This window comes from Zingiber officinale, chromosome 3A (genome assembly GCF_018446385.1).
Source record: "Zingiber officinale cultivar Zhangliang chromosome 3A, Zo_v1.1, whole genome shotgun sequence".
NCBI lineage: Eukaryota > Viridiplantae > Streptophyta > Magnoliopsida > Zingiberales > Zingiberaceae > Zingiber > Zingiber officinale.
The window spans coordinates 20,867,759-20,882,606 of NC_055990.1; the positions used below are offsets into that span (position 1 = coordinate 20,867,759).

The 14,848-nt window shown below is 37.7% G+C and overlaps 2 protein-coding genes across 2 annotated transcripts; both read right to left on the reverse strand.

Moving 5' to 3' along the window:
* Positions 1 to 1,078: 1,078 nt before the first annotated feature.
* Positions 1,079 to 10,698, reverse strand: LOC122051342 (AP-4 complex subunit epsilon-like). The gene is made up of 11 exons (XM_042612439.1): positions 9,792 to 10,698; positions 9,173 to 9,358; positions 8,869 to 9,084; positions 8,687 to 8,797; positions 7,139 to 7,336; positions 6,919 to 7,050; positions 5,789 to 5,845; positions 5,565 to 5,681; positions 4,290 to 4,367; positions 3,989 to 4,132; positions 1,079 to 2,500 (listed from the first exon to the last, which is right to left on the reverse strand). Exons 1-11 carry the CDS (start codon positions 10,398 to 10,400, stop codon positions 1,448 to 1,450), a joined length of 2,901 nt encoding a protein of 966 aa, XP_042468373.1. The 5' UTR covers positions 10,401 to 10,698; the 3' UTR covers positions 1,079 to 1,447.
* Positions 10,699 to 11,262: 564 nt separating this feature from the next.
* LOC122051343 (GTP cyclohydrolase 1-like) lies at positions 11,263 to 13,754 on the reverse strand. Its single transcript, XM_042612440.1, has 2 exons — positions 13,323 to 13,754; positions 11,263 to 12,558 (listed from the first exon to the last, which is right to left on the reverse strand). Exons 1-2 carry the CDS (start codon positions 13,573 to 13,575, stop codon positions 11,363 to 11,365), a joined length of 1,449 nt encoding a protein of 482 aa, XP_042468374.1. The 5' UTR covers positions 13,576 to 13,754; the 3' UTR covers positions 11,263 to 11,362.
* Between the last annotated feature and the right edge of the window lie 1,094 nt (positions 13,755 to 14,848).

Consider the following 14,848-nt stretch of genomic DNA (forward strand, 5'->3'; position numbering starts at 1 on the left):
TTGAGATTTTCATCACTCACCTTTTCCCACCCATTTCCGCCCCAAAGTGCACCAATCAAATGCCAAGGAAAAATGCCATCGACTCCGTGCTCTCATTCAACGAACAAGTAAACACAATAGGAAGCCATCTATATCGGTCCCATCCTGGAGTGGTAAATATGCCAAGCCGAATTAAGTTTTAAGTATTCAAGCTTATTTGATAAGTCAAATCGAGCTTAAAATGAATCAAATCATTGAAATCTGTATTTAAGCTTGCATGATTTAATTTTTATGAATTTAACCTTAATTTATTTAAATATTATCGAGCTCTCAATTCAAACTTATTTACTTATTTGAGTCTTTTATTTGTTTAATTTATTATTAAATTTGATAATTCAAACTTGTTTGTTCATTTTTAAAATTTCTTTGTTTATTTAGCATGTTAATAAGAGTTTTATTAATGAATATAATTCGTGAATATTATTCATAAATATTGTTCATGAATATTAACGAACTGAATACATATATGTTCAAATTTATTTATTTAATTTAACGGGTTGTTCAAACTTATTTATTTAACCAATCTTGTATATACTGAACGAATATAAATAAACTTTTACCAAGCTGAATATCAAACTTATTTACAAACGTTTAATTCATTTACAGTCCTACCTCCTCCCATATAAATAGGCCCTATATGATGAGGCCGGATCCTCTGGACCGCAAAGAGGATGGACTACTTCATTCATAGGTGGGATTTCATAGACCCCACCTGTTATACAGGTTGGGTCCATGAGATCCCACCTATTAACAACTCTTGGTCCAAGAGCGGACTAGAGGTTGCGGTCTAGAGGATCCCGGCTGCTATATGACAAGATTAGAGACCACCGTGATCAACCATTGATGGGTATGTGCCAAGAGGGCGAGCTTTATTACTAACCATTCCCAAAGAAATTTCATCATGCAACACAAGGAATACATTCAAAAACTGCTTGCACGAGGACCAATAGAAGAAAATAAATGTTGAGAGAGAAAATTTAAATTCTACAGAAAATACAAAGGATTGAAAGGGAGAAGAAAATTACCAGTGCAGCAAGTCTTGAAGAAGAAGCTCATTAACGCAAACCAATGGATGAATGATGGCACCCTTTTTCTCACAAGTCCAAGTGTCTTTTCTTCTCTACATAAAGAACCAAGTACATCTACAAATTGGCCAACATGTTATACACCTTGTTTAAGGAACAGTCCTATTTCTTCACCTCAAAAAAGAGGGAAAAAAAGAGAAGGAATTGACATTTAGATTTACTCAATACGCCTTGAAGCTTGTGTTCTCGTCTATGGCTTGAAGTCAAGCAAATCTAAGCAAGCACATCATCGATTCACTCTCGTTGTATGAGAAAGAATCCACAGGAGTTCTTGTCAAGATCCATATTATGAACAAACAAGCAAAAAGCTCACTGTGCACTTTTCAGCCCAACAAGTCTCTGAACAAGTTGGGGTTGTTTCCGGTTGGTGTCACACCTACCTGCCTGACGGTTGCATCCTTGCCCAATGCATCTTGAAGATTTGGGCCCTTCTTTACTGCCGGTGTGGGTTTTGCAGTGTGTGAACCCTTATCGGTGGAATAAACGCCTTCAGAAACCAAACCGGACGAACTGCTCCTAGATCCGCTTGGAGGTGTATCCATGTACAGCGTCGCCATCAGATCAGGTGCTTGGACACCACTAGTTGTGATAGAGTTATCAATCACTGCTTGTGCTGGTCCTATAAGCCCTTCCAACTCTTTGAAGGGATCAATAGTTGGAGCACTTATTGGGACTGGCTCCCCAAAATCAAGTAGATCAGGAGCAGCAGTTTTCACCTCAGAATTTCCAGGACTGACTGATCTAGCCACACTGGATTTCTCAGCATTTGCATCACTCCCTTTGGGCATCCTCTGGCCAGATGTTGGTTTCTTTTCAGTTTTACTGGCCGAAGAACTAAAAAGCGAGGCTGCTAATCTTTGTTTTTCTGCTGAAACTTCAGGCTGTTGTCTCCTTGAATCATACACGGTATCTCTTGACTGAGACCTAATACCATCCTGATGTGCCCCGATCCCATTTGTTGTCTTCTCTGCAGAGGTAGCACCGGATGAAGAAGATGAATATGTAGGCTTACCCCACTTCTTCTGAACACCGTCAAGGCGAAGCTTAATTCCAACATCTGCAGAAGAGGCTTCAGGGCCAGTAGGCAGCTTAGAACCCAAGTTATTTTCTCTGTAGTAAGTAGTCCCAGGCACTGGAACAAGATCCCTAGTTTGAGTCAAGACAGAGGCTTGAGGAATAACAGGTATAGAAGATGGCTTTGGAAGCTCATATGCTTCAAATCTAAGTGTATGGCTTGAAGCTTCTTGCTGGTATGGACTTCTAAAGTTGCTTACACCAGACATGCCTAATTGTTCACTTTCCGGAAGGTATGGATTTGCTCCCATCTCAATGGATTGTTGCACAAAATTATTCAAGAACGAAAGCTCTTTGTCAACCTAAATGAAAAACGCCTTGTTAGCTTATTGGAGTACTAAGGGATTAGAAACATTCGCCTTTTAACGTAAAATAGTTGCAATTGAGCATCAGAGTAATTTTCAGAAGCTAAGAGACCATGTAAGTTCTTCAGGAAACTAGACAGCAATGTTTGGTTTGTAAAAATTTCCAACGTTATCAAGAAAAACCAATCATGTTGCCATATTTGTCCCAATTACTTAGGGTATGGGAACATCCAGTGAACTCTAATCAAGGCAATATATTGGTACTATTCAAATCAATTATTTTATTATTACATTATCCAACTAATATTTCATTTAGACTAGCTTTTCTCCTAACACCTACACTACAATAGATTCAACTCTTTTATGTTCTAACAATTTAGTAATTTTGAATATTTTATCCCATCACAATTAATTTTCTCTCAGTTTATCATTCATTGTAGCTGCACGCGCCGCGCGCACACACACAAAGAAAATATGGAAAATGAAAATAAAAGTAAAACAAACAATTTTTGTATCACATCTTGAATTTCTTTAAGATGAAATTATTTCTTATACAAAAGATGACTAATTATTTGGATGCGCACCACAAGTGGCAAAACTACATTTATTGTGATTTTTGATAGCACTCGTTTTCTTGAAAAAGATTCTTACAAAATAAAAGTTCAAATAGATTATTATTTATTTGAGAAGAAGATAAAAATTGGAAACTTTTTTTTTAAAACTAAAGGTTACCCGGTGCACGAAGCTCCCGATAATGCGAGGTCTCAGGGAAGGGTGGGACTATATTAGATCTATTGTACATAGCCTTACCCTTGCAAAAGGTTATTTCTACGCCTCGAACCCGTGACCACAAGGTCACATGACAATAATTTTACCATTGCGCCAAGGACCCCCTTCTTTTTTTTTAACTAACAAAACCTAATTTTCTACAAGCACAAACAAAAGAACCCAAAACTCCAGACTATTCAGCACTTATGGTAAAAAGATTTCTAGAGTGACAGACAATTAAACTTTAAAGAAAAATTGCAATTGTACAAGCTCTTCAAGCTGTTACACCCTATAGTCACATAGTAATTAGCCTGCACCATAAGCTATTCCATCTTACAGCTAGTAAAACTTATGTTCATATGAAAATATCCATTTTGGAGAACTATAATTTAACATCACCCTCATGGCGAAGGTAGGATTGAGCTTGATTCATGAACCCAATGAATTGATAGGTAATGCAAGTTATAATCCATGCACTTTACACAAGCAAGTCTTGATGACCAATTGATCATGACATGCACTCATGCTCTGGAAAACGTTAAGCTAATAGGTAGAGATGCTATCAAAGCTTAAAATGCAAGAAAACTCTATTTAAAGATTTGAGAACAATCAAACATCCATAACCCAACTACAGAAGACCAAATGCAATGAGAAGATAAATTAATCATGCATGCAATGAATTGTGGCAATGCAGTTCAGAAGCTGCATAATGATTACCTCAATATCCTCACAGCTTGCATCTAGTGGCAGGACACTTCCAACCGCTTGACTATCTAAAGACAACAATGCTTGTAGTTCATAAGCACGTTGCTGTAAGTCTGTTGAATGTGATGCAGATAGTTCATCAATGAAGGACTGACACTGCAATAACACAGTACAAACAATTTACTGCAGTGCTAGTAAAAGTATATAATTTAAGCAAGCAAGACCCAATTTACAATACAATGAAGAGAAAGTTCAATTATAGTCTCCAAGCATATAATTGCAAATTCAAATATGAACCATCTAAAATCAATACCTCAGGCAACATTTCCACTTTTCTTCCTGCAGCAATCTCAAATGCACAAATCTTCATGATTGCTGATATTGCATAAGCCTATCACAAATTTGAGCAAAGAAGTAATAAAATAAGCTAAGATCCTTGCCAAATAGCAGGTCAACGAATAACAAAATAAGAAGATTAATATATAACCACTAGTAGACCATACTACCAAAACAATGTCACACCTATAAATATATCCATTTCGGACTTTTACATAAATAAATAAGCTCAGAGCAAACAGTCACTGAATCATGTATCAGATAATTGATTCAGAAACTCTAAGGCAACATCTGTTTCAGTTGGTCCAAGAGCCTGGGTTAGGCGATTTGATTTGAGGTCTCTGACAGTGTTCGCCTTTGGTCCCATTTGGTAGAGCAAGAGAATAACACTCTCCTCTTATAAAAACAGTGAGTCCTAAACCTTTAATTATTCTCTGTTATATGTTTTTTCATGAATGACACATCTGAAATGTTAAAATTAAAAACTAAAAAAAAAATGAAATTAGTATTTTTTAATTACTAGTTTAAAATTCATGGTACATAATTGTTGGCACAGGTACACAAATGGGTGATGCCACCTACTATGATACACATTTGCTCTTTTCATCACTTGTGTCCCATGTCAATCATTAGTTTCACCAAAGCTTCATTATGGGAATTTCCACCACTCTGATCCATTCACCTACTTATTATTCTGTGATACTTCATTATATTTTAACATGCAAATATAATCTTGCTGGCTTCCTGGCAGATACAATTAGACATAAGCAGGACTTCATAAAAATTCTCTAGGACAGCTTTTCGGTTTTTTTTTTCAAATTAACAGATTATATAAATCAAATAAGAAGAAAGATCACTAAGAAGTTTGATGAGTATATCAAAAAACAAAACAATAGAAAAATGGATCATTGACTACCGTGTTCTTTTATTATTTGAATTAAGGAAAGCAAATCCTGCTGTAGGTCTCGATGATACAAATTCTTAATAAGGAATCATTAAACCAAAAAAAAATGCCAAGTGTTAATACCAAATCCGTGTAAGATGCTAACAATCTAAAAAACGAAACAGACATCAATGTTGTAGATATATGAAAAGCATTCCAGCACAAGTCTAAATTTTCCATTGTACACCAGAAATTCTTCTCTATGCCTAGGCTGAGGAATTGTAGGCAATCACAAACATGATAACATATCAATACTGATGGAAGTAAAGTTCTCTATGTCACACGCAAAAACATGATTAAGAGATTGACCTTGACAGTATCATTGCATAGATGGGCCTCAGTAACATCACATAACTTTCCAATTATATAAGAAACAGCGTATTTCCCATCTGCAGTTCCATACTCTCCAAGAACCCAGCATATGACCTGATCTTAAATACATTCTTTAAGTGCATTATAAAGACACAAAGAATAGGTAACCAAATGAATATCAACAAAGAAAAAATTAAAATATAAAGAGAAATACACAAGACCTGCAAAAATAAAGATGGGAGCTTTGGCTCGCCAAGAATGCGCAAGTAAGAATCCACCTGCACAGAAGAAATAGATGTTACAGCTATTCATTAGGGAATAAAACGATGAAAATACAACAGATAATCAAGAGAGACAATGACTCCATGCAGAACCTCTAGTTTTCTATTATTCAAAAGAAATGAGCAGACTAACTTGTCCAGTAAAAAAAAAGGACAAACTTTTGGTGAAAATAAGTATGAGAAACTTTTTATTTCAAAGTTTGCAAAATATAGTTATTTGTTCTAGCTACTATTATTTTTAGCACCAGTGTCAAATAAAACAAGCCAATATTAACTGTGTCTACTTGGAGATGTGAAGCCTGATTGTCGTACAATGCAATTTTATAGGCCACATGGAGGAATGAGAATCAAACTCACCAGTGAACTTGCCAAGGGTGGCAGCCCTGCAAGGGCTATAGAACTAAAATCAGAAAAACTCCAACTTCAGCTGACCCAACCTAGTGGCATGATAATTGATGACCCTACTGCGTGTTCTGCCAGTTCTGTTTGATGAACAACTTACCCTAACGAATGCCAGCCAATGGTGCTATTTTGAATACCTTAGTGCATAGTAATCCTAGAAATATGGTGTTCCTAACCCATCTTCTAGAATTTTTGAATCAATCTTTTATATGACATATCAATGATAATTATGTGATCCACCTATTACGAGATTTGGTATGCGGGCAAATCATAATATATAAAAGAAAGGATAAAATCATCTCATGATTATTCTGCACTAGAGGTGTGATATGATGCATATTTGATGACATCATCATAAGAATCTTCCCTTACGGCAATGGACATAATAAGGTTTGTGAACCATACAAAACATTTCTTCCTTAATCTTGTTTTTTTCAACATTTTTAATCTTCTCTTACTTGTTTCGTCTTATTTTCACATTGTAAAGGAGATTGTCATGTTTCAATAACTGGTAACAGAGAACTATGCAGTTTAGTTACTGGTATTAAAGTCATACTGCGATTCTAACAAAACATACTCTACAAAGTGAGACATTAAATTCCAGATGACAAATGTATAGGCATTCAAATCTACCCAATAAGTGAAAAATCTAACATCCACAAACTTACTGCAGAGGATCTGAGCTGACTGTCAGCGCCTTCATCGTCCTCTCCAAATCCTTCAGAAATTAGCCGCATCAAATTATGTGCCACTCTAACATTTACAAGATCCCCTGCATGCTCAAAGACCTTATTCATGGTCTGGAGAGTAAATTAGTCAGAGACAATGCTGTGAAAAGTTTCAAAGATTGGTACAAAGTCATAAGATTTAAACAACATGGAGTATTACTTGGATAAACCATTGGTTGCTTGGTGCAAATTGTTCAGCAAGCGCCACACAGCGTGATGCAATCTCTGTTTTGTAGTGATTATCATTGATACTTATCATATAATCAATCATACGGTCAACTATTACTTCAACATTTGAGGACTTTGTCATTTTATAGAGTAATTCAAATGTCTTGCGCTTTAAGGTGTCGTCAGGGTCCTGTAGGAAAGAATCCATGAAAATTGATTCAGTAAATTACATTGTTCATATATTAGTTTTTGCAAACGCTGGGTAGATAAGTAATTTGCACTGATATATAAATGAGTCTGAAACATTAATATTAATGTAAGCTTGATTGTACACAAAACCTTAAACCAAATAACATTTGTATCGATCCATTAGAAGGAGATGATTGATAAATTTTTCTGTGACCTGGATTTCTTGTATGGCAGATTGATACATTTGATGTGTAGGAAGTTTAGGGTGCATATTGATCTGGAGTTTTCTTGTATGCTAGTTATTTGCTTTAGAGGCTGTGAAGTTTAAAATCGTTGATTGTTGAGTTGCTATTTAGTACTTGAGAATGTAATTGATAGGTGAAACTATATCTGCTTATCTGGTGCTTTGTAGCTGTTTGGTGTGGCTGGAAGTTGCTGAATCATACTAGCTTGATACCAGAGAGCTTCTGCTATGACTGGGCTGTCTGATATTCATGGCTCTTTGAGAGGGTAGTTGCTGGTTTGGGATATCCTATATGGCGGCTTCTTTTAGATGATGTTAGTTCCTTGAGGGGATGCTGGTGGTACCTCATGCTGGTTGGGTTACTCAAGTTCGACAATTTCTATGTTTGGCATGAAAATTCTGGAAGCAGTTATGATTTATATAAATTGAGTATTAGATCATGTTAAAATTCTTGACAGGTCTTTTTCTCTGCTACTTGTTTACTTGAACCTGCTTATTGGTAACTGTGTTGGAATTGGAAGTTTATAGAGAGAGTTGTATGTTGAGAGGGCTATACAGTCTAAATAGTTTTCCTCTGATTGAATACAAGTTCACTTGCATTTATGCCAAAAAAAAAAGAGATGATTACTTATTGTGCACAAAATAGAATAATCATTCCAGAAGAAGATGATTAGTTATCCTACAGCAAACAGAATAATCATTAGTATCAATCCACCAGAAGGGGATGATTAATTATCCAGCAGATATAAATTGACCCACACCAGGTGCAGTAGGCATGATCTTTGCCTGAGATGAATGCTAGATTAAGAGAATGATAGATTGCTAGAAAATGACCAAATTGATGGAAAAAGTTTATTGTTATGAGTGAAGCAGTGTACATCTAGGTTTACCATATAGCTTGACGCTTAAGGTTGCACCAGTGCATTATCACCTTCTTCACTAATTAATAAGTGGCATTTACTCTTACAATTATGAGCACAGACCAAGTCAATTGATTACAGAGTTAGAAATTATTATTATGATTAATGCACAATGTTTTATAAAAAAAACTCATGAGATGAAACTATCAGTATTTCTATTATGAATACTTTTGAGAGCATCCATCACCTCTAAGCAATCAATTACAGCAAGTTGGTGTTCTTCAGCAATATCTGGATTTATTTTTATAAGTCTTCCAAGAGAATCAATGCCCATGTATTTGAGATTATGACTATCACTCTGCACAACAAAAGTAGCATAATGAGATATATCTTAATATATCATCAACCAAAAATGAAAATTGAGCATGCCTTCAGAAACTTGGAAGTGGCTTCAATAGCAGAATCCATCAATTTAGCATTTGGGTAGATGGATGAGACACAACATATACATTCATACAGCACAGCATTCCCGATGTTGCTTGATGTTTCACATTTCCTGAATATGTCACTAAGTACATTATAAATGTGGCCACTTGTCTGCTTATCACCACTACCAAGCAATGCAAGAATCTTTAGCAGTTTTATCTGCATGAGAAGATATATGATGCTGTCAAAACTAAGCTGGAAAAATATAACTTCAGTCAGAGATCAAGTATTCCATGTAGCAGAGTACCTGAATAAATGGAGCAGGCATTTGATGATAATCGTATGTCTTTGGAAGCTTTCTTTCAGCTACCTGCTTAAGGACGCTAACAAAGCTGGTGACAAGATCCTTATATGAATTTACATCTTCAGTAATGAAATCAAAAAGAGGATAAAGCGATGCACCCATCACTCCAGGATCATTATCACACAGCTTCTGCAACAGAGATAAAAAGCAATGTGTCAACTCCCAGAAAATTAAGGTTTGTAAGATACAATAAGAGCACTTAAAAAACAAAGAAAAAATGTATTTTGATTGATTATGAAAATAGCATATACTGTTTAATAAAATAGTGCCATATCACATTAGAAACCAAACAAAAACTCACAAGGTTTGTAAATGAATAAACATAACTCAAGTTGTTGATTGCTCAACCATTATAAAATCAAGTAGCAACTTTAGATTTAAACCTGATTAATTCTTCTCCTATACCAATATTTCATTTCTTCAATTGGTATATAAACAAGGGTAGGATTTAAATGTTATATGAAATCAGAGAAAACCTACAGTGCCATTCTTTTGCACACAGGAATTGAATGTTATATGAAACATGCAGACAGAAAGGATATGGAACTGGGAAAGAAGTTACCTTTCTGAAGTTGGAAATGAGGTGGGACACGGAGGAGGGCGAGCGCTGGTAGAAGCGATGGAGTGCCATCACGGCCTTCTTGCGGACGGCCTCCTTTGGGTGAGCAAGGAGGTCGACGACCTGAGGAAGAACAGCAGGGATAGTTTCCTCGTTGATGAGCTTGCAGGCGGCGGTGAGGGCGGCGCAGACGATCAGATAGTTATCGGAGCGGAGGTCCTTCTGGATGGTATTGATAATTAGGATGATGAGGTCATGATCGTCGCTGAGAAAGAGCGTGACGGCGAGGTAGCCGGTACGCTTGAGAGCGAGTGAGTCGTCGTGGGTCATCTTAACGGCGTGGATGTAGCCAAAGGAGGCGTCATGGCCGAGCATCTCGGCGTAGACGAGGCGAATAATATAATCCTTCATCCTGCGTCGTGGGACGTCGGGCTCGGCGATCCGGCGTCGAAGGGTCTCGATCTCCAGTAGAATGATGCGGTCCTCCTCCGCCTTGGAGCGCGCCTCCCCGATCGACTTCACCAGGTCCAGGAACTCCTTGGACTGGCCAGCCCATGCACCGCCCTGGGAGCCCATCGCCAACTCCCGTCCGATCGTCTTCAGCTGCTCCATATGCGCTTACAGATTTGCTACTTTAACCAGACCCCAAATCCACCAGATTCAGCTTGCCTAAACCCTACGACGGATCTCCTCCGTGATGGATCGAAATGCCCTGCCCGCGCGAATTGTCCCCGAATCCAAGCTGGTCGGGAAGATTCAGCGCGTCGAAGGCGTAAAGGATGATAAACTCGGATCAAATCGGAAAGGGTGGGCAGATTCGAGATGGAGATCGAGGTTGAGATCTAGAAGACCAACGGAGAAAACGAAGGAAACGTGATTTTTGTTTGTTTTTCTTCTGCCTTTTCTTCTCTCTGATTATTGCTGTGATTTTACACACAAATATTTGGCAGATTTCAGTTCAAGTCCACTAATTTTATTGTTTCTTAAAACACCCTTATGCTTTTAAAATCAATAGAAAAACCTCTAAAGTTTCCAAATTATTACCAACGAAGAGAATACGAGAGGAGGAAATTTATCACTTTTAGTGCCTCGAACCAATAAATATTATTAGGTTGAAATGATAAATATATTATAAATATATATAAAAAATGAATATCTAGATGAACTTGAAATTCTAAGAGCGTCATAGAAATAAAGGTAAACCTCAAGGTTCAAAATGCAAATTTCTGAAAGTCTTTACAATTAGATGAACTTTGTGTTTCTTTAAGTTTTAGCCGGTCTAATCAAACCGGGTCGGCTGGGGCCGAAGAAAGCAACGTTACGCCCGTTCGTTGCGGCTTAACCAATACCGTACACGTGTGCTCTACCTAAATTGTCTTTTCCTTCTAAATAAACAAAAACAAATTCGCGATTCGATGGACGAGCGCGGTCTTGGAGCCTGTGTTTACTTCCACTGATGGGTATTCGGTCTTCATAGATGAACTCTTTTCTAATTGCTTAGTGAAGTAGTAGCACAAAACCAATGAAAAGTTGCATCATAAATGTAGCTCGATCGAAAACGAAATTCATCGAAATCAAACCGCAGACGAAGCATTGCTTGCGATTGTCTGCAAAAATAGAGCCTTCACTTTCGAATCGCTAGAAAACCGGCCAAGAACAGCCATAGTAGCCGTGTTGCTCCCTACTTTCTCGATCCCTCTCGATATCATGCAGTTATGCCGGGCTTCTACTACGACCATTGCTCCACCATTGAAGTTAGAATGCACCGCTTCTACTATCTGTCTGGTTAACCTCTCTTGCACTTGGAGCTTGCGGGAAAAGAAATGAACCATTGATCGCAGAGCTGACTGATCGATAGGAGTAGTTCCTCGTTCGATCAAGTATCCAATGTGCACCACGCCATGAAACGGTAAGAGGTGGTGCTCACAAAGTGAGAAGAAAGGAATGTTTAGCGCCGTCTGCATCTCGCTCGTGCCATCAACATTTCCTTCTTTCGCACCACAATCAAAGTCGCGGTTAGAGCTCTTAAAATTCAGAAGCCATTGAACATAACGGCACGGAGTGCCCGCGAGTTCTTTCCTCAAAGGATCTGCACCGAGGGATCGGAGAATTGAAGATACTGCTGTCACCATAGAAGCTTGTGACTGTGAAACTGCTGTCCTGGAAGAAACCTTTCCATTTTTGGTGTTTCTCACGCAATGTCCATTCGACTGAGGCAGCTCCTGAGACCTTAAGGGGCACCAAGGATAAACATGAGAATTGTCTGTATCTTCTCTTTCGATGACTACACCTCTTAGTCTCAGAAGAAATGAGAAATCATCCCACAAAGAGCTTTTCTCTTCTTTAAAATCTCCAGACCTTGAAGAAACTGATATGGTTGAATGAGTAGAATCGATATCACTTGAATGGTCTTCGGGCAGCTTCATGTGGCGACATTGAAGAGCAACAGCCACACCAGCTGGTTTAATGCTGCTATGCAATGCCGCACAGATTTCACTTGCGAGTCTTTTAGGTTCCTGAAGCCTCCTCGCGAATACATCTGCGGCGCGCGAGAGCTTACTTAGGCCAACGACGCGCCCTCCAGAAGGAATGTAACCGACATGGCACTTGATGCTGAAGGGAAGCAAGCAAGACTCGCAGTATGAGAACAAGTTGATGTCGCGAACAACCACCAGTCCACCGGCTCCTCCTCCATGACCGATTCCCAAATTCAGTCCGGATTCAGGAAACAAAGCATCCTGCACACTGTCCTTCACATTTTGTTTGTAACCTAAGACATTGATAGAATTATTCCAAACATCAATAAAAAAAACCAACCCTTTAATGCCACACATTAATGGAATTAGTAGGAACAATTTGTAACACAAGAAACCGAGACAATTGCAAGATAAGAATGCCGTTAAAACTTAATGGTAGAAATTTTGAAAACATATTCATGTTTCATAAGCAAGTCAAATGGAAAGGAAACTTCAAATGGTCAATCAATAACTTTACGCTGAGTATGAATGAAAGATTTTAAATTCAGATAGTAAATCCAAAAAAAAAAAGGAGTTTGAAGATTTGCTTAGTTTACAGAGAGAAGAAGAACATTCTGACTATAGACAACAATCAAGATAACACATGAGTCAACGAGTTTAAGATTGAAAAGTAAAATAATTTACAACAGCATAGACAATTCCATCACTGATAAAATAGACAAACCTATGGAAGTGTTGAATGGCCTTAGCGAATTGACTTGAGAAAGAACAAACAACAAAGGAAATACAATAAATGCAAGTGGAACAGAACAGCTGCTAAGCCTTGACGTTCATGAAGTCCACCAAACATATTCCTTATCCGTGTAAAGATGGCATTGAAGCCAGTGTCTACGTTATTTGTATTGAAGAAAAATAAGAGGGCAGACAGATCTGTGTAAAACGAAGAGGGACGGAAAGGGGCAGAGAAAAAGTTCCGCCTTTTGCTCCCAAAATGGACAAAGAACCAACAGCATAGCAGCAGATCTACACAAAAGGAAACGAAGGAGGAAACACACACCTCTGGTTCCGCCACGGAACGCCTTGGCTACACGCTGCGGCGTCCTCCGGAGGCCCTCCCGCTGGTGGTCCTCTCCGAGGCCCTGCAGCAGAACCTTCACGGCCTCCTCGATCGACCGCATGCTGTCGGCGTCTGCATCTGGTTCGATCTCCGATGCCGCTTGATCCGTCGCCTCGTTCTCCTTCTCCTCCTCCTCCCATCCGACTCCGTCTTCGAGATCGACCTCAAAGCAGCCGGAGTCGAGCGCGCCCATGCCTACGCCGAGCGAGAGGGAGGAGGCAGTGGCGAGGGTAGAAGAAGGAAACGGAGGGAGGGGAGGCTGCGCCTCCAGATGAGTGAATCCACGCACCGCCGCCCTCGCTTGCCTTTTATGGTGCTACGATTCCACGAAATTGAAGCCCGAAAGCGTACAGGGAGGACGACGCAACAGTCCGGTCTAATTTCGGTCCGGTTCAGTGCTTTCATTCGATGAGTCAAATCCAATTAAAATTTAACGAAAAATTTATTTATTACATTTTTTTTTAAAAAAAATATAGCCTAAGAGCCGAGACACTAAAGGTTCCCAATTTATTGCTAAAATATTTTTTTTTCTATTATTTAAACAATAATTTTAAATAACAAATAGACATTTTGATAAAAATATTTTTTCAATATTAATCAAATGTTTTAAAAAAAATAAAATATGCATCAAGGTAGGTTAGGTTAGGTTTATGGTGCACTTTAATGGTAGGTGTGGAATGTGGTAGGTGAGTCAAGAGTTTGGAAAAAGTTGCTCTCTCGCCAATTAAATCAAACCAAAATTTAACTTTTTAAGCATCACAAAATGTTGCATTTTTTCCAATAAAAAAATGTGCCATTTTCCAAAAAAAAAAAAAACACCAACTTAATAAGAGTAATTATATCACAAAAATCATGCCATATTTTTATGTAGAGGGGTTAGACTGATGCCTATGCCATAAGAAATTCTACCAACACAATGGATAGAACTAATAGATTATTAACGGAGTGAGTAAAAAATAAATTAAATAGAGTTAAATTCTGAAAGTTCAATTCAATTAATTCTGAAACTAAAATATCATCTTATAATCAACTGACATATCTGACTGATAAAATAAACTAATTTCATTATCCAATATCAATCGATAAACTGATTCTATTATTTAATATCAAATATCAATCCAATGATTTCATCATTATCGATTAATTTGATAACCGCTAAATTAACCCATTTGATATAGTGATCAATTTCGGATGTGTACCCTTCAGAAAAAAAAATTCCTCCCATATTCTAATCATTTGCCAGTTGATTATAAATTAAAAAACTCCCCTCCATCTCCTAATCACTTACAGATTGATTATAAATTTACCATTTACCCTCTTTCATATAATCTAGAAACATATTATAAGAGGTGTCTGATGTGAATGTAATCGTTTTTTATTATAATATATATTTTTTTGTTCCTATGAGATGTTCAATTGACTAGAAGATGATAAATTTATTATAATAAAACAAAGATCAATTTATG